Genomic DNA, 24809 nt, shown 5'->3' on the forward strand with positions numbered 1-24809 from the left:
CTAAAGCTGTTCGTTTTCAGAGGAGAAGAGAGCTATTCCTCTACCAGACACGCTCATTCTCTCTTCTCATAACTATAACTCGCGGTCATCTTGTATACCAATGCAGTCAGGTATGTGGGGCCAGTGTTGCTCCTAAGGGTACATGGCCAATTTTGCACTTGCTTTCCTGTAGAACAATTCGGCTGCGCTCTAGGATGTCATTTTGTCGTTCGGTAGAAAGGCTCTCCATGCACTACATATCTTGGTAGCGTTCTGGTGAGTAGAATGGCCTATGTTCAACTACAGACCCATGGTATTTATGCGACCATGTATCATTCAGTAGAGGAAAGTCAAGATATTCACGTCAATGCCCCGTTGCCGGGTTGATTTCTAAATTAAATCCAATATCGTTAGGTATGTATAGCCGCTCACACAATCTGCTTCCAACTGCTCAAAAAACTCCCAGACCTGGCTAAACCCCATGACCCTCTTTCCTAACACAAACGACATGTTGTAGGCATATCTAGGGATGTTAAAGCTAGTGCCCGAAGAGTATCGCAGGGATGATGCTCGAGAAAGCATTTCAGGCGCCGTAGATTGCACACATTTTGGAATAGCCAATTTGGTATTGGTTTGGGCAGAAAAGTACGTATTATATATTTAACGACTCAGGAAGAAGATGACAATGTGCAATAGTGGGATCTCTACATCTATGAATATAGAGTCTCTCTTATCGGATGGAACGTATGCTGGAGTTTTTGGAGTTTAAACTACTCGATCAGCAGTAGATATTACCCCCCTTTGGTCTCGCAAGTCAAGATAGGAGTTGGTATCGGGTTTGATGGAGGTCCTGTGACGATTATCTCTCTATTTTCTTTGCGGATGGTCAAATTGGGTCAATGGAGGCTTACTTGACCTTGAGCTTCTATCCACATTGTTGGAATCTCTTTATTATCCCGCGCGACAAGCAATCGAAGTGCTGAGACAAGATGCACAAGTGAGTCATTTACCTTCTCACGCTAATGTATTTAATGTGTATCTAAAGGCCTAGCCAAAGATACATGCTTGCTTTATCAGTGATTTGGGTGCAGTACATCCACGACGGCTCTATATACCACGCGGAAAATGCTCAGGGCTTTCAGTAGGAAAATCCTTCTAATAGCCGGATTTACCAGCGTGCCGATACGGTGACCATTTTCCGGAGCTATCTTCTGAGGGCATCTGCTAGCAGAAATACCCTGACGTACAATGTCACAAATACGAGCCTGCGAAAGTTTCCCACCTCATCTGATTAGTGCTAAATTGCGCATATATCAGTGGAAAAATGGTTCTCTTCTTCAAGACGGCGCATGTGTGCAGGAGGTCCGGGACAAACCTTCGCGTATGGGAATCGTTTGAAAATCCACTAGCCCCTGCGGAAAATGGAGTCGATACGATTGTCGAATGGATTGCAATCGTGCTGTGAATCGCGCAACCGCTATGTGCCTTTCGGCTTGCATTTCATACACTCTGTGAGGTGCTCGGCAGGCTTTATTTTCTCAAAAGATATAAATAGGAAACGCTTCTCGGAGTACAGGCTATGCAATGCCCTTCCGGACCGCTGTTATTTAATTCGGCCGTCAATGATTTTAACTGATAAGAGGTTCAGAATCATCTCAAACACCCCGCACTTCTTAGGTTGCTTTAATCCAGGCTGCGAGTTTGGGCTGCGTAAGTCATGTCATGGTATGCTGTAGACGTCAACTCATTGTCTAGTATTTTAGTAGCAGTTTAACATTTGGGGCCAATGTCTTACGACAAAAGTTTGCTGGAAACATTTATCTCGTTTGCCAGAAATTCATCCACAGTCGAACGCCCCGTCCTGGAATGTGGTTTAGATCAATGGACATATGGCGATCTAGATGCAATTTCTAGCGGCATCGCTCTGCAGTTATATAAACGATACGGCTCCAAACCGACAGTCGCGGTGGTCAGTGAGAACCACCCTTACATCCTCGCTGCCCTTTTGGCTACTTGGAAACTAAATGGGATCTTTGTGCCGTTGGATCCCCACGCCCCTCTGCCTATGATTAGGCAAATGCTCTTGAATGTTGAAGCAACATGTGTCATAATACCGGAGCGTGAAATCGGCCTCGCTGATTTGCTGAAAGGTGATTTTTTCTCTCTTCTAAGCTTCTTATATTTCTTGAACAATGCTGCAGAATTGAACAAAGGGGCAGTGATTATTGCAAAGGATATGACTATGGTTTCACTCTCCCAACAATTTTTGGACCAAGATGCAGTTTTACCCCCCTCAATATTCCCTCTCCCTAAATTGACGTCTATGGCCATGTATATTCACACGTCTTCAGCGACATCCGTGGCCAATCTTAAATGTGTTCAATGGACACACATGATGCTCTCAATAGGCACTGGCTCAGTGGCTATGTGGCTTCATCGAGCCTGGCCCAACGTTGATTTCGATATGGCAAGAATTCTCGGAGTTTCGCCTTGGAGTCATGCGATGGGATATTTAATCGACATTGGCGGCGGGACCTTTCACACAGGAGGATGTCTCATTATGGCTTCTCCACCCTCCGAATATCCCAGTAGCTTGATATATGAAGATCGCGTGAGAAGTATTCTGGGGAAACCTGCATCCGAGATGGATGTCCTGGATCGGCTTTTGGAGACGGCTCTCCGTTCTAAACCTGATATATTTGCTTGTGTGCCCTGGGTACTAGAAGGTTTCAAAGACAGATACCAAGAATTGTTGGCAAGGAATATGCAAGGAGAAGCCCTCAGAGTCAAGGAGATGTTGCAACGATTCAGGTGTTTAGGAGTTGGAGGAGCAGCACCCAGTCACGAGCTTCTTCTGTGGGCGGGTGAATTGAACATAAAAATTGTAGATATGATGGGCATGACTGAAATGGCTCGTAAGTCTTCTCTATACTCTGGTTTTGAATCAAATTATGCATTTATATTCTCCTGTAGGACCTTTGTTCTTCACGTGGATCGACCATCAGAAGGACCCCGAGGAAAATGCCGGGTATCCATCGGAAGATTGTCTCATAGACGATGCAACTATTGTTTTGCTCGACGATGAAGGCAACGAAAATCCAAGCGGTATGTCACATTTAGCATGCTTTCATTATTTGCATGGCATTAATGGGGTCAGAGGGCGAGTTTGTTATAACAAGCAAAGATTTTACACGCTGCTACCTCAAATACGATAATTCCTGCTTCACCGACTCCGCTGATGGGCGAATCACATTCAGAACAGGAGATCTGTATGAAAGAAACCGTTTTGGAAGGTTTGTATGGAAAGGAAGGAAGGAGGATTACATCCAGGTACTCATCTCCTTCCCTAAATTTTTAAATAATGATTTTGAGGAATGCAGCTGGTCTCCGGTGAATCCTTAGACCCTCGACCAATCGAGAAGGCCCTTCAAACATGTTCGGCAATCGCGCATTGCTGTGTTGTAGGGAACAATTTTTTGAGAAAATCTTCCGATGTTATATGTCTCATCATCCAACCATCATCCACCTTGGTTCATACCGGGAAAGCGAAATTGTCATCGGAGGATCTGAGTGAGATTACTCGTACTCTAGCCTCTATAAATAGGTCTCTGTTGCCGCCTTTGCGAATCGCCTGGTCAAGGGTCGGCATTTTGGACAACGGCGTCGTTATACCATACACCAAAAAGGGAACGTTGTTCAGAAAGCGATTCCAGGAACTATTCGGGGAATTCATAGAAACTCTACTCCGCAAGGAGTCTAATAACTCTGGCGTTGTTTTCAGTCAAGATGGTGTAAAGGCTGACAAGGTCGCGCGTAGGTCAGATACAGCCTCAACTTCCGGGCTCTTAAACAGTAATTCGAAGAAAAGCGACTCCACTGCATTTAAAGAGCGGGTAGCTGGCTCGTCATCCTCAAGGGAAACAGTTTATGGAGCAGAATTTAATGGTAGATCGAGCAATTGGAAGGTGAAAGAGGCAAAACAGTCGGTCGCGGACGTAGTTGGGGGTGTTTTGGGCCTTGATGACAAAACCATGCATGCCAACCTGACCACATCGTTTGCGGAGGTGAATATCTCGTTTTCTTCTGTGCTCAAACGTCATTCTCACTATTTCATCCTGCTAGCTTGGTATGGACTCAAACATGGCCGTTCGCATTGTCAATAAGATCAATGGTCTTTTTGGGCTTCAGTTTCCGCTAAACGCTTGCCATAACCTCATCGATTTGAGCATGTTAACGGATGCGACTTTGGTTGAGCTGGGTCTGAAAGATCCAATCAAGCAGACAATCGAATCAAGAGACTTGCCTCCGCTTCCCAAGTTGGAGGGAGACGATGTGGTCATTGTTGGCCAAGCACTTCGTCTCCCAGGAAATGTCAATACCCCAAAGTCGTTCTGGGAAGCATTAGTCAATAAACGAGACGACATCATGACTCCTGTACCTGCTGAACGTTGGGATCACTCTTCATTCTACCGCGACCCGGACTCCAACTCACCGCCTGAGATTTGTGATATCAGGTTCAAAAAGGCAGGCTTTATCGATTTTACTCATTATGACAACAGCTTTTTTGGCATATCTGGTCCGGAAGCGTTGCATATCAGCCCCACGTCTAGGTTGGCGCTTGAAACATCGTTCGAAGCCCTTGAGGACGCAAACATACCAATCTCTAAATTGAAGGGGACAAAAACAGGCGTATTTGTTGGCGCAATGGTAGACGAAGGATTCATCCAACTACTGTTCGAGGAATATGGGTTTGACGGTGCGTGTCGCATTGCTTCCTTCATTTGATATTTGAGTCGAGTACTATGATAGCCTACAATCGCTTTTATGGGACTGGACTTTTCTCAAGTGCCGTATGTGGAAGGCTTAGCTAGTACGTGTCTTCTTTCAAATTCTAAATTGGAGAGTGAAAAGTCATTTTTGTTAATAGTCTCCTCGACATCCATGGACCTTCTCTTGCAACTGATACCGCCTGCAGTACTGGTTTAGTGATAGTTGATCAAGGTTCGGAAAGAGTTCATCAAACAAAATGCGCGGAATTAACCCTACTCTAAGCCGTCAAATATATACAATCAGGGGATGGTGATACAGCTATTGTCACAGCTGTTAATACACACGCCTGGTAAGCACTGGTCTTCTCCTTTGCGTATATCTCAACGTTAATTCAAAAGATGTGGGTAATAGGCCAGGACAGTTTGGGTAGGTTGCAAAGATTATCTCTTTTCAGCCCCTTTGCTTGTCGTGTGAATATGTTAACCTGATATGTATTAGGTTTATGTCCGCTCAGAACATGTCTTCTCCGAATTCGCGATGCGCCACATTCACCAATTTGGCTGATGGGTAAATTTGATTCCTTTTGCGAACGATAAGCTGTTCTGACATCAATTCAGATATGTCCCATCCGAAGCTTCTGTTTCCTTGATTTTGAAATCTAAAAGTGCTGCCATATGTGACCGAGATAACATTCTTGCGGTGATAAAATCAACAGAGGTTATGCATGGCGGTAGGACTCAAGGCTTAACTGCACCAAGCCTCGATACACAAATTCGCCTCCAACGCTCTCTTCTTGCTAAAGCGGGGTTGGATCCTTCACATATCCAGTGCGTAACAATTTGCGCTAAAGACATTTATTGACATTTGATATTTTCCTAAAGTCTGCTTGAAACCCATGGGACTGGTTAGTAGCATTTACTTACTTTAAGCCAATAGGATAAGCAACGATGATATGCTTCTTTAGGGACTATTCTCGGTGATTTGGTTGAGATTCAGGCAATCAATGAGGTCTTCCGAGGGTCTCATAATGATAAGCCTCTCATACTTGGTGCTGCAAAAACCTGTTTCGGTCACACTGAAATGGCCGCGGGGCTCGTCGGCCTCCTCAAAACTGTATACAGTTTTCAAAACGCTGTCGCTCCTGGGTTTGTTCATTTGACCAAGGATAACATGAATCCTTCCATTGATTGCAACATTGTTCCTATACATATACCCATCGAAACCACGCCTTTGATTAAAGATGACGTTGATGTTCCTTATCGGGCGCTTGTTCTGTAAGTGACATCAAAGCTTACGTGGATCAACCATAACTGACAGTTCGGTTTAGTTCCAATGGCTTCTCTGGAACAATGGCTGGCGTCATTCTTGAACAGACGACCGACAATTTTCAGGCTTCGTTTAATGGAGTCAATGATAACTCTGCTGAAGAACACCTGTTAATACCCTTTGTTGTCAGCGCGAAGACTCCAGCTGCATTGGAAAATTATCTGAAGAAGTACCTGGGCTTCTGTCGAACGGCTTCCGATTCCAATTTCAAGGATATCTGCTATACTGCATGCGTTGGCCGAGAGCATTATCGCCACCGCTTTGCCTGCGTTGTTTCAAACCTGACTGACCTTAAGAATCAGCTCGAGGAACGTATCCAATCCCACGAGCACGCACATCATGAGAGCAAATCCGCTACGGGAGGTCGAGTTGCATTTACCTTTCCCGGTCAAAGTTCACAGTATCAGGGCATGGCCAGCCATCTGGCGAGTTTCTACCCCGATTTTAGAGAGTTAGTAGAGCGCAACGCTACTCTAGCGGATGAAATGTCTGGCTTTCCCATCAAATCTTTCCTATTAGACAAAGAAACCCTGTACAACCTCACAATCGACGATAGTCGAATTGGCCAGATCTGCATATTCGTTTATCAGTACTCTATGTCTATCTGGCTCAAAACACTAGGTGTTGAGGCTTCTGCTGCCCTTGGACACAGCTTAGGAGAGATTGCAGCAGTTGGTACGTCGAAAACGTTTCATGATAATGCCTTTTTGTTAATCACAGATGTAGTCATTGCTGGTACTTTGACTTACAGACAGGGCCTCGAGTTTGTTGTGAGGCGAGCAGAACTTCTGTTATCTGACCATGACAAGCCCGGTGGCATGGCCATGATTGCTGCATCAGAGGAGGCTATTACCCATCTTATTAAGCAGTCAGGCTTCCAAAAGGAGGTCGTCATAGCGGTGTATAATGATTCTGAAAGTCATGTTATATCTGGCGAGCTAACGGCGGTCGAAGAAGTACTGTCTAAAGCCAAACTTGCAGGATTACGCGGTACCAAATTAAAGGTTACGCAAGGTATATCTATGTCCAACCAACTAGCATTTAGCTAACATTTTTCAAGGTTTTCATAGTCCAATGATATCTCGAGCTCTCCCGGATCTTGAAGACTTGACGGCCAAGATGCACCCTTATCAGTCTCGACTGAATATCCCGATCTATTCTACTGTGTACGGTGAAGTCATACCTGCCGATACGTGCCTTAGTCCTTCCTATTGGGTGCACCATTCCCTTAAAATGGTTCATTTTTGACTTGCTAATATACGCCGTAGGTCGAACACGCTAAGCAACCAGTTCGACTATCGGAAGCCGCAACAAATCTCCTTATGGACAAAGACGTTGACATCCTCCTCGATGTTGGACCTCAACCCTTCCTACGGACCACTATCAAAGCAATTTCATCAGGGAAAGTGTCTCTGGCTACATCCACAAAAACCGGAAATGATCAGATTAGAGCTTATTTGGATGCGCTGACTTCTCTATTTGAATGTGGTGTAAATGTGAATCTCGAGAAATTACTTTCAAGGGGTCCTTCATTGGGAAACAAAACGTCCCTTCCTACGTACCCCTTCCAACGGCAGCGTCACTATCCGAATATTGTCCCATCCCGGAAAAATGGCCGAATAACATCGAAACCTGCTAATTCTGTCGATGATGCTACTGATATCGAGGACGCCATCCAGGAGGCTGGAGCTATTACAACCAACATACTGACGCCACAAGCTTCAGGAAATGACGACCCTGAGGTTATATCAAACACAATTACTCGTATTGTACGGGATGTTCTTGAACTTCAGTCATCTGAAAATATAGGTCAGTATCATGTTCTCGTGCATGGGATACTTCTCAGCTTTCTGATATGCTATGATTTCATTCGTTGTTCGCAATTGGAAAATAGAGTTGGCAGAGTCACTGTCGTCTTTTGGAATTGACTCCATTTTCTTTGCTCAAATCAAGGGAAGAATCATGATAGACATGCATGTCGAGATTCCTGACACTATGCTTTCGGATTCACTCACCATTCGACAACTTATACGCTATGTCGTCGACAATACATCGTCTGCAGGAAATTCTTAATGCATAGTAATCTTTGCACTTGGTAGTAGGTTCAATATTTTCTTTGTGTCAGCCCACTTAACCGGATGATAATCGTTCTTAAGGACGTTGAAAATACGGTAGTAACCGCCACTCACACAGACGACTGATTGATCTACTTGGTTTAAACTGTGAACATCAATATCTACGATATGCAAGATGCTGGTATATTGGAATTGCAAGATAAAAAAAATAGTGTGAAATGAAAACATAATATACGCCAGGCTTTCCGACTACGCCAGGCTTTCCGACTCACGACCGCGCTCTATGGAATTTGACCCATAGACCCCCCTAAGTTACAAAAGAACCAAACCGGGAAGATCAGCACTGGTAGATGTGCTAAAAATAGCCAACTTACCTTTACATAAAGGGTCAGGGCAGCACTTGGCCAAATCTGCTCGTACGCTTGGCGCCCTTTGCGGTTTTTCCACTCTAATGGGGGCAACGAGCCCTCAGGTTGAAACTCGGGGCAAAGTGTGAATTTATCGAATTTCTGTAAGAGTCTGACAAGGAAGTACGACATCTCATTGTACGCGTAATTCTGGCCTATGCACTGTGGATGAAGGGGATAGAGGACCCAAGTTAGTTAACTTTTTCACCGTATCATAAGATATATCCTTATGATGGAATTAAATATAGGGGGAAACACAAAAGGCAACTTACTATGCGAGGGCCAGCACTGAAGGGCGTGAATATCGTGGGGTTTGCGACATAACGTGCCACGCTCTCTGGGTCTATCCATCTCTCCGGCTTGAATTCATCGGCATCAGCGCCCCAGTGAGCAGGGTTTCGCTGGATTAAGAGGGGAAGGTATAGAATGGTCGTTTTTGCCGGCATATATAACGGGCTTTTGGAATCACCAGACCCAGTCGAGAACGTGCAATCTGATGGAGGGAGAACACATGATGATGTTCGAGTCTCCCGAACGTTGAGCGGTACTGGAGGAAATAGACGAAGAGTTTCATTTATTACGGCACGCACTGAGCAAAAAACATTAGATAGTTGGATGAGTATCAGTCGTTTTATCAACCATGATGGTACGTACTATATTTCATGCGTTTAATATTGTCGAATGTAGGAGGGGAAGTCGGTCCACAGTACTCCAGAATTTCGGCACGCATCTTCGTTGCAACATCCGGGTGAATAGCAAGGAAATATGTTAGAAACGTCAAAGCACAGGCGGTCTAGAGCTTAGTCAGGATTGTTATGTCGGGAGAAACAAAGTAACAAACGGTATCGCGTGAAGCAAGCAGCATGCTGGTAAGTTGATCGCGTATTAGTACTGGATCTACTCGGGTAAATCAGTAAGTTAAGCTGGTACATGGTCTAGATTTCCTTACCATCGGTGCTATCAGTTAGATGTTGCATGAAATTTTTATCGGTTATGTTGTTCCTAACCCCAGCCTCACTCTTGTTTGACTCCAAGGCTGAACGTACAAGTGGATCCATCCATGCACGTATCACCTTGCAGTGCTCTTCATTCTTGTCCTTGAATAGCTCAAACAGTGGCCAGATCGCTCCAAGCCGTCCACGATGCGTTATGTTTAGCTGTGCCATTTCAAATGCACGAGTGAATGATCCCCAATGGTCCTCGGTAGCCGAGCCCTTTGGTCCCATAGCCGTTTTCCCCGCGACTGGGAGTGATGCGGATAAAGTATCCAAGTTTTTTCCCATAAGAAACTCTGACGCAGCATCCAGGGAGAACCGTCCATAGAGGTCTTGGGCATCACAGGCAGTACCCGATGCTTCCAATGACGATAAGATGGATATAGTCCGTGCACAGTGTCGCTCAAATAGCTCGAAATCTGAGAACCGTTCTCTTGAAAAAAAAGGCCTGGTCATGTTGCGATGCTAAACCAGGTTAGCGATTACAAGGATGGGGCTCAAATGACGGACTAACCATTTTCCATTTCTTCAAGAAGGCAACTCAATTTCTGCGTTCCCGAACAACATAGAAAGCGCGTACCTCGTCATCACGGTTGAATATTCCTTCACCAAGAAAAAGTTCCCTGGAGTCCGTTTTTCATCAGAAACATTTCCTTTTCGAACCAGGGGTACTGAGACTGACATTCGCTCTTTCTGCGATATGCCCCGCCAGAACTGTGAAAAACCCGTTGAGGTGACGTATTTAGCGTGCTCTTGATCCATGGATATGATCTATGACCGCCAACGTCAGCATTCAAACCGCGATTATGACGTGTGACTTGGTCGCCATTGGTTTCTAGACCAGATGAGAGAGAACACACACATTATCCCGCCACAGCACTCTAAGGTTTAATGTCGTGCATTGGTACTCTTCAAAGAGCTCCAAGTATACATCGAGCACATAGCTATTTTTGAAGGCCTTGACCATCCTGAACAGAACGTCGACATTCCCTGGCCATTTCCCGATGACACAGGGGATCGTTTTCGCTCCGATGGCACGAGCCTCTTTTTCCTGTTTTGATTCAGCATAGAGACTCTTCAGCGTTCCCCATAACAAAATGAATCCCAAGTGCGTTGGAATAGATAGAAGCCCTAGCTGATACCCCAATAGCAACAGCACGCTCGAAAGAACAGAAGCAGGTATCACAAATATCCTAAAGCAGTCCCAGAGAAGTCTAGCCCGGTAATTAGCGGGGTTCATGGTGAGGAGAAAGAAAGTGAGCTGAGGGAATCAATCCTAAGCAGATAACAGTAAGAGTCTTTAAACCCAGACATGCTCGGATACATCCTTGGAGCATGCTGTCGCTGGTTAAAGAATACAATCACGCAACAGCTTTGTTGGCACATCGAGGTCCCAGGCAAATCATCCACGCCGCGTAAACATCCGCAAGCATCGGCGCGAATCTTGAACCGAGATCCCAACAGATGCCCACATATCCTCAATTATCTCGGAGCGGAACCACTTGCACATTCCTTCTACGTAGTCCTCTATTCTCCGCCTCGCACGAATTATGCAGTTTGCATATTGATTTTTGACACAGACCGACTGTCTTTCCAATCAGCGACAAAGTCGCATAATATACGGCTTCTCCTCAAACGACATCAGGTCGATTACTCATTTGAAAATGGGCTCTCACCACGAGGATCGGAATACCCTTCAAACTCAAGAGCGCATGTTGTTTGTGGTTTTTGTGATGCTTCGCGGCATTGAGGCTGGGTACAGCAATGATAGAGCTATCCCACAAACTGCCATCGATCATGCTAGTGACACTCAAGAAACATTAATATTCCAATAGTATTATTGGAACTCGCTGGTCATTGTCTGACCAACATTCATTGAATCCCGGGATGGCCGCCGGTGGCGCTTGTCCACCAACATCCGAAATATCTACATAAGGCGCATGAGAGAACTTTAGGTTGCTTTCTATTCAAATGAAACAAGAGATGTGAAGATAATATCCTAATGTTATCATTGATTCAGAACACAAGATATAGAATTGCCTCCCGATGCGGATACTCCTTGTAGCGGAAATAGGGAGCAGCTTTACCTCTGGAGTACCTTATGGCACGAGACTTATCTCGAATCCGCCTTATTTTCGTCTATACGGCGGCACGATAGTCTAATGATATGACGGGTGGACAGTGCAGGTCCCAGAGACCAACAAAAGACTACTTCAACTACTATTGATCATGCTTCAGTAGGATCAATGTTCTTTACGTAGGGAATCCTGATAGTCTCATTGAAGTACACCGCCCTTGCTGGTGCTATATCCGGCATTTTCACCCGCCTCCCAGGCGCCCAACGTCATGGTATGGGAACTGGTTTATTCTCCCATCTTGGACCTTTTTTCCTGTAGCCGCGGATATGACGGCCCGTACACCGATTCAATCATGTCGGTGGGTTGAGTGTCGGCAAAGGCGTTCTGAGTTCAACTGAGTTTCTGATACGATTTAATTGAGAATCGGGGAATAAATGCCTTAGGACAGATATCCAATAGTCTGATGGAATATCAATAAACATTTACAGGGATAGAATGGCGTACAATGGACTTTTGGTCACCTGGTAGGCAAAATTCGAACGTCCTCTTCGAAGACTTATGGGCGCTCGGAATCGGTGTTAATATACAACCTATTGGTGTTCCCCACATCTCCAATTAAACATGTCCGCCGTACAGTCGGCGGATAAAATTTCCATTGATAATAGTCATCTATGTAATTATTATGACAACGTTAATTTTGGAGGCAACTTAAGTGTGCCTGTGTGTTGATTCAAATGGGCGCTTGTGATACTCGTGGCCTATTTTGTGGTCGCCGGGAGATTTTGTATTGTGGCATTTATTGTCAATTTTCACCGACGAAGTGGCAGAGAATGGTTTTCCTGACATACTTTAATTCAATCTAATTCATTCTTCTGGAACATTACTTGAAGGTTTGAGAATTATGATTGAGAGGGTACCTGTAGGCTCCAGTATGTGATGTTTCTACCTACATTATTGCGAATGTTTGTGAATGCTTGAGTTTCTTAAGATATCGAGTATATAGGACCTTGGAGTTCCCTGATGGATGATTCAATCAGCCTCAATTATGCAGAATGCGAGAAATAGCACCCAATGGGATTTTTCTACCCTCCATGTGAAAGGTCTTAGGGTATCGATTCCATTCGCCGTTGCTCCCGGCCTTTCCTTTAATTATTTTACATCGCTCGCTCTTTTGCGTAATGCCTCAGAAGAAAGAACCAGAATACCAAGAGATGCAATAGACGGAGACCTATAGCTGGTTCATTGATTGAAAGTCCTGCGGACACAGGCGCCACGCCATGAAGACGTAGTTGTTCCCATCGGGGCACGATGAGAAATCCGGTGCGTGGTAGTTTTTCTGTTACGCTACGGTGTCTGCCCAGTGCCCAATCCCATGTTATATGCACACGGATGATCCAAAGACTCAAGCATACTCTTTACGTTGCTTAATCTACGAGATCGTTCTTTGGTACACCTACTTCAAAGGGGTAGTAGTAGATGAATCAGGTCCTAAGATGTGAGGAAGAGACAAGGTTGCAAATGGCGGTCTAGCCTCAGGGAATCTTTCTTATCTCCTGCCTCTGACATCGCCCATATTTTTGGTTTAGAATGGGTTCTCAAGACTCACAAAAGGACGCAGCTCGTAACAATCAAGTTGCGCCGAATACTGATTTCAATACCAAGTAGTTTGGGAATCTATTCATTGGGCCACGGCTATGGTCACGGTAGGTCAGACTTTAGTCTTAAATTAACACAGAAGCCTACGGCAAGACTCACACTATGTATACATATGTGTTAGAGTTTGTAAGAATAGCCAGGACTTTCCCTTTGTCGGCACTGTGGACATATCACAGAGGTCGGCGAATGCATAGCTGCGGCAGCGGCAATGTGCCGTAAATAACATTACCGTTCATTTACAAAGTTCTTCTTGGCAGAAGCCGTGAGCTTCTGCTTGGAGCTGAAAGCAAGTCATGATGATCATTGACAAAGTAGCCCAGTCTACCGGTGAAAGAGGTTATGCTTTGCGGTGTCTCCTGGCGCAGTCTTTTTGACATCTCGTGCCTCTCTATTGCTGTCAACCAGTTGAGCTGTAGCTCAGGTACTGCCAATAATATGAACGTTCTGTTCATGCCGCGTAGCACGGAAGAGGGCTCGGTATTGACTGTATGGAAATCTCCTAGACTCGTTCGATTCGGATTATCAAATGTCGTTTGGAGATGAATCGATGATTTTGGCGCCGGTGTGTTGGTGACATGGTCGTCTGAGTCGGTAGGATAAGGTACCGCGCTGATTTAGATTATGCGTGCCCAATGTTAATGACAGGGCAATGATTTGGTACAAATAAGGTGGAGGATCAATATTACGATTGAGATGATTGGGATCGGAAAGTCGGGTGAACAGAATGGTCAAATTTCAGTTTTTGACCCTTTGATTTATCTTGTGATCGGCATTTGAGTTTACCGTCTATGATGTGTTCACCTTGAACAAGTTGTGGAAGCTAGACCAGCTGGTACATACACAATTCTGGCAGACAGTCCTGCTCACAAGAACCTTGGCAACTCGATCACCAGAAAAATGTAAACGTAAAGCCAAAAGAAAGAATTGTCTCTGGCTCAATGTCGCTAGACCACTGATTTAATAATGGTCATCCTAAGGCGAGAGTGCCGAGTCAGACTTCGTGTTGGACGATCCTTCCAAAGCCGCAAGCTGATCCACGAGATCATCCATAACAGACCGCGTCGGTGGTGGCGGTGGTGGTGGCACTTGCATCTTACCTCCACCACTCACATTAGCGTGTGCTTCGTCATATCCATATCCATGATGCGCATTTGTTGACGATGATGTTCCACCTTTTGGTGTCGGAACGAGAAGGCTTCCGTGAGGTTCGAACCCAGGGGCGATTCGGCGGAGGGCCTCGCGCTTTCTGCGCTCTTTCTCTTCTTCGCGCGAGCGGAGATATGCCTCGCGGCGCGCAGCGTGTGCAGCGAGCGTTGTCCGGCGCGATGATTCGATGGTTACGGTGTGTGGTTCTAGGGTGAATGGATAGACGAACTGAATCAATTTCATTTGTGATTGTGCGATCAGAATGACATCCAGGTAGCAACCATGTTGAGTTTGAGTACTTACGTAGTCGTTTACAGACTCTGGGAGAGGGTGTATGTCTGGTGGAAGATCAACCTAAGCTGCACTGAGCAGGTGTTACACTTTTTGACTGAGAAAATTCAAGCATACAGGTCTCGGAACCCTGAGGCTGGGTGATTTAATCAAGGGTATCGAAGCTGCAGCTGCGTAGGGCGCTAATAATCTTTCATAGGTGATCACCCTTGGGTAAATTAAGTATCAGCTTACATTGAGTCATTATACTGACTGCTATAAAACTGAGAAGATTTAGAAAGGTTGGGAAGAAATCAATAGAAAATGATGGTGGTGGTGTGAAGACAAGCCCCTGAGTACACCGTGGAAAAGGTCACGGAAGTTAAAATAAATAAAACCAAACATCACACAGATTGTTTGAAATACATTCCAAATCTCACTCAACGACGACCGCTGCTTCAACTAGCATTCTGACGATTTCAAGTTCGGAAGAATGTCTACTGTGTCTCTGAAACTGCTATCTTCCTCACATCTGATATCCCAAGGTGCCGAAGCCGCAAGTCCTTCTGATCCTTATGAGGGCGGACTTGTAGAAAACTTACGGCGGTTCATTCGACCCGACAGAAAGTCTACAAAGGTAGTTTGACAACCGATGGCACGCCAGTGTTGTTTAAGCACCGATTCAAAAAACAATATCGGCATACTACTCTTGATACAACCCTAACGAAGGCCCGTGTCGCGGGCGAGGCGCGTGCGCTCATGAAATGTCTTCGGTATGTTTTCTGGGATTAAGCGCCAATCAACCTTTCTGATGGCGTAGATCTGGTGTTAATGTGCCCGGGGTGCGGATGGTCGACGCGGCTGAAGGTCTTCTTGGTATAGAATGGATTGAAGGAAAGAGCGTCAAGTGGTTGATTCCGAGCGGGGCTCAAGATGATGACGACGAAGAGCAACAGGACGAAATATCCCTGGACGAATTCCAACTGACCATCGGTAATTTACTTCTCTTCCATATATGTTATCTCTGCTCATTTTGTAGATCAACTCATGAGACTCATTGGTATTGAAATCGCAAAAATGCATTTGGCTGATATCATACACGGAGATTTAACTACTTCAAACATGATGGTGCGCCGTCAGGGATCGAAGTCTGACTTGGTAAGCCATCTCCTGCCGTGTTTCCCGGATTTCTTATCAGCATCTACAGGTGCTTATCGATTTCGGGCTGTCGTACCACTCGAGCCTCGTTGAAGATAAAGCGGTCGATTTGTACGTGCTCGAGCGCGCGTTTGCCTCAACGCATCCCGACTCGGAGCCCATGTTCGCGTCCGTTCTTTCCGCATACGCAACGCAATTGGGAAAAGATTGGCCAGCTCTTCGCCGACGCCTTGATGATGGTGAGTACCTACGTCTACATCCACGGGTGGTGCTCCGGTTTCGGATCAGATTTTGGCGCTGACACGTACGTTTTAGTCCGCTTGAGAGGCCGTAAGCGCAGTATGGTCGGTTAGAATTCTTTATCATAGATACCGAATTTTTCGTTTGCGTGGTCCTGTACTTACCCGTTTGCAAGTGCCATGCAAAAAGAGATTGGCATATTATTGGAAGATGAAGCGAGTGGTGTGTAGATACTAGAGAAGTCATTTGGTTTGAGCGGAGAATCCTCCAGCTTGTTCAGAGTGTTTTGAGTGATTGCCGACTTCTTTTGGGAAGCTCTAAAAAGTTGAAATAACCAGTCAATTCTGGGACCCAGGATTCGAGTCGCCATGGTCCATCATACGACATACAAAATGGGGTATTCTCGAACTCTCCAACCATTGCAAGGTTACGCTGACACGTAGCCAACCAGCCATACATGGTTCTGAAAGCCTCTGCTACCCCAGATACGGATCACCCATTCTCCATCAAAATCACGTTCAAAAGACTTTGCGTCCGAGATTTACTGGGGGAAAGCAAATATAAAATCATCACAAATCATGTATAATGCCTGTCTTTTTCGTTGCATCAAATAGAGTAGATATGTAGGTGTAAACCTCTATTTTTTACGCCTGGGTACTATGTACGTACAAGTTGAGAGTATAAATTTGGTGGCGTTGCCAAGGATCAAATATTTCTCAGCAACACTCGGCAACAATTTCTGGACTGCCGTTTTTGCCATCGACAGCGTTGACCACGCGCAATCTCTTCCATGTTATGGAAAACAATCACGAAAATTACCTGCATCATCATAGAGCTACGACCACCTCTGCAATAGACTTGTCAGTAGGTTTCTCAGCACCCAATTCGCCCGCGCTTGAGCCATCGGACTCGACACTTGCACGACGAAGGAGCTGGGGAAATAGGTTAAGGGAATCTGGCAGAACCAACAACCTGAGCCCGGACCCGCTTTATCTTGATCTGGATTCAATACAAACGTCGCCGCGCCGGTTGGCGACGACGACAACGACGATTCAGAGCGGCTCGATGTCGCAGCAAACGCAGGACCGAGACCCCTTTTACGTGCCAAGTGACGAGCGCACTCATCCGTATGCTATCGATTCGACTCGACAGTATACACCTCGGGTGCCATCGCACACTTACAGCGACGATTCCTATACGAATCAAATAGCTGGGCCGTCGACGACGTCTCTCGTGCCATCAGGGAGGGGCCACTTTGAACATGAGATGGACGATGGGCATAGGGAGGACGACGAAGCTCATTTGACGGCGAACATGTCGCATAGTGGTATGGGGGATCATGGTTCCGAGGGATACAGCTCGAACGACCCAGAAAACGAGGGTGGTCAGACGCCCCGGTCCCGAAGGCGGACACTGCGATATAGCGTGTCGCCTTCACCGTTGAAGAAGACGGAAACAGCTATCAAGTCGGTGTCGAAGAACCTGCGGAGAATGTCGTTGCGCGTCGTGAATCTGGCGAATACGGGCTTGGAGGGGCAGCTCAGGCTCGGGGATAATGACCAGGACAAAGATAAAAAGCTACAGGATGACGAAGACGACGATGAGCCTCCAATGCCAGACTTGAAGCAGGTTCTACCAATTCGCGGTCGGACACTGGGATTCTTGGGACCGGACAGCCGCGTTCGCCTGGCACTATTTAGATTTCTCGTTCATCCGTGCGTTTCCTACGAAACTTTGAAACCGTATGCGACTAATGAATATCTTGCAGTCTAACTGAACCTATGATTCTGATATTAATCGTGTTAAACGCTGCTGTATTAACCGCCCAGGCCTTCCCTTCTCTGACGCTTCCAACTGCAAACGGCCCAGCGCTTCCACCCATTGTAAAAGGCTACTTTCATTCTTGGACGGACTATGTTCTATTTGTACTCTTTATTGTATTTACGTGCGTCTTTTTTGTCCCTCATCTTCCAGTCATTGACCAGTATCCACAGGCTAGAAGCTGTTGCTCGCATATGTGTTACTGGATTCTTGTTCGACCCCGAAGTGTCGATGTTCACGCTCTTTTCTTCTCCGACAGCACAATCAGAACCATATACCCCAGCACCTGTGCCTACACCAGGCATGGCGCGACCTACAACATTAACGCGTGGCCCATCTTTTTCGCAACGTCTTTCACGCCTTCAAAAGCGGATTTTCCGCCCCTTTGCGCTCAGTGCACCCCCACCCGCTTCAGTATATCCAATGACCTCGACAGCTCATGCAACTAGCAATCCTTACCGGGACAACTTAACAAACGGGCGCGCCAACGGTACTGCGGGCGCTGGAATGCATTCCACCCAACGACCGCCCAACACCAGCTTCCCGCCAGAGAATCATGAACCTACCATACTCTCGATGGCTATGCGCTCGGAGAACAGCGCGAACCACCCGGATTCTATCGCACTTCCTTTCCGGTTGAGCATTGGTCATCTGCACGATAAAACATCGCGTAATGTGCCTTATCTCAGGCAAAGCTGGAGCAGGATTGATTTTATTGCAATCATTAGCTTTTGGATAACATTCGCTTTGGCAATTACGGGCGCCGAGAAGGGTAAATACCACATTGGGGTGTTCAGGGCGATGAGTGTGATCAGAACTGCGAGACTCTTGACGATTACTTCAGGTACCACTGTGAGTCTTTTCTACTATACTGTGCTTTGAAAATGTGCTCAATCGATTCCTTAGACTATAATGCATTCATTAAAGACCGCCAGACCTCTCTTGACGAGCGTGGCTTATTTTGTGCTATTCGCTATGGTCCTATTTTCGTACGTGATCTATATTTATATGTCCATTCGCCTCTAATTATCTCGCAGAATTATTGGAGTGCAATCTTTTAACGGTTCTTTGCGACGCACCTGTGTCATTAGCCCAACTCTCGGAGAAGGACCACACCTGCGAGACGGCCAATTTTGCGGCGGATACATCGACCCTGTGACATTAAATGCGACAGGGTACCTTCAACAAGATAATTCTACGACGACGAGCCCGAAAGGTTACATATGCCCTCTTGGCCAAGTCTGCATGGTATTTAGATTCTTTATATCATTAATTATTCCATATTCAAATCTGCCATTGCGCAGGAAATCTCTAACCCAAAAATGGGCATTGAAAGTTTCGATGCGATATACTATTCAGCACTTCAAGTTATTATCGTTGCCACCGCCAATGGCGTAAGTTTCCGCAACTTTGTTGTATAATTTGTCCCCATCTGACCAAATTTCTATCTAGTGGACTCCTTTAATGTACTCAATGATAGATGCTGAATTCTTTGTCTCGTGTTTTTTCTTCATTATTGCTGTCGTTGTTCTCAACTTCTGGCTCATCAACTTATTTGTCGCCGTCATTACCAATACCTTCGCTGCTATCAGGTCCGAAACGAAGAAAAGTGCATTCGGAGCTGCTCCGTAAGTGTAGAAGTGGTTTATTTACCCGTACATTGGCTGAACCTTAAGTTGCCCCCAGACTCATCGCCATCGATAAGGAGAAAGATGACGGATGGGCCATTGTGGATGGACGTAAAGCAGTTACAAGATCTAACCCAGCGAGGACCATATATGCCTACACAAAATGGTGCTGGATCATTCTCGCACTCACTGAACTTGTCCTTCAAGCCACACGAACTGTCAACGTCTCGCCAATGCACGAAACGTTGATGTTTTATGGTGAAATCGCTATCACCATTGCTTTTGATTTTGAAATTGGTCTTAGAGTCCTCGCAACGTTACCGGATTGGAGATCATTTTTTAGACACGGGAATAACTGGCTTGACTCAATTTTTGCCATTGTATCAACAATCATACAAATTCCTGTCATTCGGCACTCGGCAGTATACCCTTGGTTTACGATCTTCCAGTTGGCAAGGTTCTATCGTGTGATTTTGGTCGTTCCACGCATGAAGCCATTGCTGGTATGATTTGTTGCATCTTTTATCCTTCAAGAGTGTCACTCATGTATAATCAATGTCGTAGATGGCGGTGTTCGGTAACATGTACGGTCTTTCGAACATGGCATTGTTCCTAGTCATCATCAACTATATCGCCGCTTTGGTGGCCGCCCAATTTCTTCGAGGCGATTTTGGAGATGATGTCACTATAAACTTTGGCGAGATTTTCAATTCCTTTTTGGCAATGTATCAGGTTTTCTCCTCGGAGAATTGGGTCGACGTTTTGTATGGTGCTGGGATGGCGGAAATGCCTCTTGGGCAGACGGTCATCGCCCTGATATTCATTTCCGCGTGGATGTTATTTGCAAACTGTGAGTTGTTTTTTGGGTATATTCCTCGGTTCTATCTCTGAATTCCAGTTGTTTCCAGTTATTGTTCTCCAAATGTTCATTGCCGTGATCAACGAAAATTTTGAAGTTGCAGAGGAACAGAAGAAGGGGAAACAAGCATCAAACTACTACAGTCAACACAAAGCTCGACACGGCACAGTCACTTGGCTTAGGCGTTTGAATCCTTACCGATTTGTAAAAGCTAACCCTGAAACAGCCAAAGTGTCGAACTTGCCCTCGAACCTCGTTTTGCCTATGCAGAAGACACTGGTGCAAGATTACGCCATCTCTAGAGTTGACTCGAGGACCACAACGGCACCTGTTGTAAGAACTCCTGATTTTCGTCGTATGTCACCCGTGTTAACATAATTACAGCAAAAATCAGTTCGGAAACGTCGCTTTATGAAGCCTCAACATTACTCGTCGAAATCATTGACTGCATTGCAACAGTTATTTGCAGGCGAAGCTAAAATGCAAGATATTCCTATGAATACTTTACATCGCCGACAAGAACCAAGTGCGGATCCTTTTGATGAGGAAATGGACCGGCACCTGTAAGTTCTATTATTTATTTTTGTCGAGTACTTTGTAGCGATAATGTATCTCCAGGGAGCTTTTGGCTTCTGTCAACCCGACGGTCGGCCTTGCAGAAGCTGCAGACGACGAATACCACGAAAGACGGGCTCAGAAGGCTGACTTCATCCGCGACCATCCGTCATATGACAAAGTATTTTGGGTCATCGGCCAGAAGAATTGGTTGCGCAAACTCTGTCAAAAGGTCGTCCAGCCAGCCAGAGGAGAGCGAATTTTTGGCACACCACCGTCTCCAGTTGCACATCCTATTTTCCAACTGGTATTGCTTCTAACTGTCATTGGGGGCATTGTCGTTGAAGGCATCGCTACACCCGCATACCGTCGTCATTATTTTCAGCAATTCGGACTGATTCGTGGGGCATGGTTCGAAATCGCAGAAGCGGCATTTGGATTCTCCCTTTTTGTCGAATTCATGATCAAAATCATCGCCGATGGGTTCGTTTTCACCCCAAACGGCTACCTTCTAAGTATATGGAACTGCTTGGATTTTGTGATCATGATTGGGATTATCATCAACGTCACGACTGGTTTGATATTCATCGGTGGACTTAGTCGATTTACACGGTCTTTGAAAGCTCTCAGGGCACTCAGGCTTATCACGCTCATCGACAAGATGAGAAACACGTTCCAGACTCTCATCATCTCTGGAGCAAGCCGGATCTTGGATGCTGCTGTTTTGGCAATCCTATACATGATTCCCTACGCTGTCTGGGGTCTCAATATCTTCAACGGTCGAATGAACCTTTGCAATGACGGCGATGCCAATGGTGTAGAGGATTGTATTGGAGAGTATGTCAATACTGTTTACGACGATGCTTTTGGCTTCCCTGTTCCTCGGTCCTGGGACAATCCATCACCATCCACCACATTTAGCTTCGACTCATTCCGCTCTTCGTTGCTCATTCTCTTCGAGATCGTGTCTCTGGAAGGTTGGATTGATGTTATGGGTGTTGCGACCAGTATTACTGGGCCGGGACAGCAACCAAGGACCAATGCGTCACAGGCGAATGCCATCTTCTTCGTTATCTATAACCTCATGGGTGGTGTTGTGATCTTGACACTCTTCATTAGGTAAAGCATGAACATGTTATGTTACAATGGGAAGCAGTTGGCTAACACACAAGTTTAGTATTATCATAGGGAATTTCAGTTCGAAAACTGGTACTGCTCTTTTGACGAAAGCCCAGCGCGAGTGGATCGACTTGCAGAAATTGTTCAAGAGGCAGAAGCCGTCCAAGCGTCCAAAGGTTCGACCCACAGGTCGCATAAGGAAATGGTGCTTTGATCGTGCCGTTCACAAGCATGGATGGTGGTCTAGAGCAACTACATTGTTGTTCGTTCTTCACATTATCGCGTTGATGTATGCCATATCCAGCCTTCCTTTAAACTTTCATCTAGGCTAATTGCATTTTCAGGACACAATCATTCTCTACAACCGCCAACTTGGCAGAAACCTTCCGAAGTACGTTGGGGGGCTCTTTCATTTACGGTCTCCTTGAAGCTGATATCGTTATTCATAGACGACTTCTTCCTTGCTCTCATGTTCATTTTTCTTGTGGATGTCTTCATTCGGTGGTTTGGCCTCGGATGGCGAAGCTTCCGTGCGAACGGCTGGAATCTTTTTGATATGGTAGTTGCCAGCGGAAGCTTTATAACCACCCTTATTGTCCGCTTCGGTCACAGCGGGTACGGCACACAACAACTACAAAAGTTGTTTTTGGTCAGCATCGCATTCAAGCTCGTGCAACGTACCAACAGCTTGAATATGCTCTTCAAGACCGCGGTGTAAGCTTAACAACCCGTTACCTCGTCTCAATGGGGCAATGACTGACTGACTGACGAACCGCTTTCTATTTCTGTTTTCAGGTCAAGTCTTCCGGTCATCTTCAGCCTGTTGGGCCTATGGCTCGTGTTATTCATCTTCTTCGCGATCTTATACATGGAAGTTTTCGGATTAACGAAATGGGGTGGAGCGGAGACGCCGACCACAAATTACTCTTCGTTGGGATCAGCACTTGTGATGCTTGCGTTCCAGAGTACTGGGTGTGTTGCCTTACTTCTTCACATTCCCATTGATATTAACATTTCTGGAACGTCAGCGAGGGATGGAACCAGTACATGCATGATTAGTAAGAGAATTTCTCTTCACCCTGGGTCCACCCCAAACTTATTTTTGCATTTAGTGATCTAACTTACCCGCGATGCACTGAATCTCCAAATGAGTCTGAGTCGGATTGTGGAAGTACCGCATGGGCATTTACACTATTTATTGCCTGGAATCTGCTCAGCATGGTAAGCAGCCATTTTCCCAGCATTTGGACATGATGAATTGCTCATGCTCGTTAATTACAGTACATCTTTGTCAACATGTTTACTGGTAAGTTTCTTGTATTTTCCTAAATCTAGCCGCGGTCTTCATAGACGTTTTCCTAGGTGTGGTCGTCGAGAATTTCTCCTATGTGTTCCAGGCTTCGGGCAGCGGGTCTAAGTCAATCTCGAGAGAGCAAATGCGTTCATTCAAAAAGATATGGGGCGAATTTTCGAATCAGAAAACTGGTTACCTCGAGCGTCACCGTTTCGCAGCGTTTTTTCAGGTATGATACGTCAATTGTTTTCCAAATTGTCATGGCTTAGTTGAACCCCTGCAGAAACTCACTGGAGTGTTTGAAGTTCGCATCTACCCAGCCGAGTATAGCGTCCGGAATATACTCAGCGTCTGCAAAGATCCTTTAGACAAGAAAGCCTGGGGCTCTCGTGTGGTGGATGGTGTTGACCTCAACAAATTGGAATCAATCGTAGATGGCATTGACTACGCTGACGTGCGGAAGCGGAAGGCCATATACAGACGCCTCTACCATGAAGCCAGCATATCACACGAGCAAGGTCTAGGAATATCTTTTACTGACATGCTTACCCTTCTGGCACATCATAAATTGATTGTTGATGCAGAGGCATTGGTGTAAGTGACATCTCTTTCTTCTAGTTGACTTTGACTGACGTATTTTTGATAACCAGCTTACAAGACCTAGTTGTGCGGACAGAGACGAACAAATTGGTCACTGATCTTGTCAACTTGGATCGTGTGCGCTCGCTGTTGAAGACAATCTCGTATCGGCGACGTTTTCTGGCGCATCTTGAGAGAAAACGGGCCGAGAAATATGAGCAAGGTTGGTCGTTCTCTACCCTGATTTTCTAAAGAAGACGTCTAATCGAATCCCTTTAGACATCCCTTCCATCGTGGTCGAAACGATGCCAGGGACGCCCCCCATGTCGTCGCGTGATATCTCCAGTGCTGGATTTGGTGATCATTCATTCTCACCAGGAAGCCCGACACCTGTCCCCTTGAATCCTCGATACAGTCATGCAGATTATTCTCTCGCGATGGACACATCGTCCGGACCGAAGCTGCAACGTAGCAGTCGCCGTGGAAGTGATTACAGCACATTCACAGCCGACACCTTCAGGTCGCCGTATGTTTATCTCTACTTTTTAATTCAATTACCCGCGGGTTTAACTCATTTCTTTTTGCTCCTGTTCTATCTATCAGACGAACATCTCTGGTTGATGATGATCCGCAAGATGTCGTAAATGCCATGCAGAGTTCAGTTTGGGGAGGTAAGAATCTAATCCATCAATCATGGGATTTTGAGAGACAATCGAGCTGATACTTCTTCCTACGCAGATCTTATGATGGAGGTTGCAGAAGAGGAAAAAGGCAACAAAGGCTTTTAATTCTAATTTCTATTTTATTCACTTTATCTATTGCTCGGACTCACGGAAGTAGACTCTACATACTCA

The 24809-nt window shown here is 45.7% G+C and overlaps 5 protein-coding genes across 5 annotated transcripts; 3 read left to right on the plus strand and 2 right to left on the minus strand.

Annotated features, from left to right (window-relative positions):
* Positions 1-1765: 1765 nt before the first annotated feature.
* On the plus strand, positions 1766-8148 carry JR316_0012135 (putative PKS/NRPS-like protein biosynthetic cluster; the record flags this gene model as incomplete). The annotated part of the gene is made up of 19 exons (XM_047897769.1): positions 1766-2129; positions 2181-2894; positions 2953-3084; positions 3137-3309; positions 3360-4043; positions 4102-4735; positions 4789-4849; positions 4907-4980; positions 5032-5098; positions 5161-5175; positions 5248-5316; positions 5367-5576; positions 5631-5653; positions 5714-6023; positions 6077-6750; positions 6796-7089; positions 7136-7290; positions 7344-7884; positions 7970-8148. The coding sequence occupies 19 exons, from the start codon at positions 1766-1768 to the stop codon at positions 8146-8148; spliced, it is 5373 nt and encodes a 1790-aa protein (XP_047742658.1).
* Positions 8149-8418: 270 nt separating this feature from the next.
* Positions 8419-10792, minus strand: JR316_0012136 (Cytochrome P450 monooxygenase 75; the record flags this gene model as incomplete). Its single annotated transcript, XM_047897770.1, has 9 exons — positions 8419-8457; positions 8525-8719; positions 8830-9146; positions 9212-9350; positions 9604-10017; positions 10067-10078; positions 10133-10175; positions 10235-10323; positions 10415-10792. 9 exons carry the CDS (start codon positions 10790-10792, stop codon positions 8419-8421), a joined length of 1626 nt encoding a protein of 541 aa, XP_047742659.1.
* A 3466-nt stretch (positions 10793-14258) lies between these two features.
* JR316_0012137 (uncharacterized protein) lies at positions 14259-14967 on the minus strand (the record flags this gene model as incomplete). Its single annotated transcript, XM_047897771.1, has 4 exons — positions 14259-14660; positions 14736-14786; positions 14841-14905; positions 14958-14967. 4 exons carry the CDS (start codon positions 14965-14967, stop codon positions 14259-14261), a joined length of 528 nt encoding a protein of 175 aa, XP_047742660.1.
* Positions 14968-15195: 228 nt separating this feature from the next.
* Positions 15196-16213, plus strand: JR316_0012138 (EKC/KEOPS complex subunit BUD32; the record flags this gene model as incomplete). The annotated part of the gene is made up of 6 exons (XM_047897772.1): positions 15196-15258; positions 15327-15475; positions 15523-15695; positions 15742-15860; positions 15910-16099; positions 16176-16213. 6 exons carry the CDS (start codon positions 15196-15198, stop codon positions 16211-16213), a joined length of 732 nt encoding a protein of 243 aa, XP_047742661.1.
* A 952-nt stretch (positions 16214-17165) lies between these two features.
* Positions 17166-24743, plus strand: JR316_0012139 (Calcium-channel protein cch1; the record flags this gene model as incomplete). The annotated part of the gene is made up of 25 exons (XM_047897773.1): positions 17166-17815; positions 17869-18045; positions 18095-18773; positions 18828-18910; positions 18959-19169; positions 19226-19315; positions 19374-19549; positions 19608-20052; positions 20114-20399; positions 20458-20741; positions 20793-20971; positions 21027-22082; positions 22141-22371; positions 22427-22473; positions 22532-22796; positions 22878-23054; positions 23111-23140; positions 23195-23303; positions 23364-23388; positions 23445-23605; positions 23660-23970; positions 24027-24178; positions 24235-24481; positions 24559-24626; positions 24694-24743. 25 exons carry the CDS (start codon positions 17166-17168, stop codon positions 24741-24743), a joined length of 6189 nt encoding a protein of 2062 aa, XP_047742662.1.
* Between the last annotated feature and the right edge of the window lie 66 nt (positions 24744-24809).

This window comes from Psilocybe cubensis, chromosome 12 (genome assembly GCF_017499595.1).
Source record: "Psilocybe cubensis strain MGC-MH-2018 chromosome 12, whole genome shotgun sequence".
Lineage (NCBI taxonomy): Eukaryota > Fungi > Basidiomycota > Agaricomycetes > Agaricales > Agrocybaceae > Psilocybe > Psilocybe cubensis.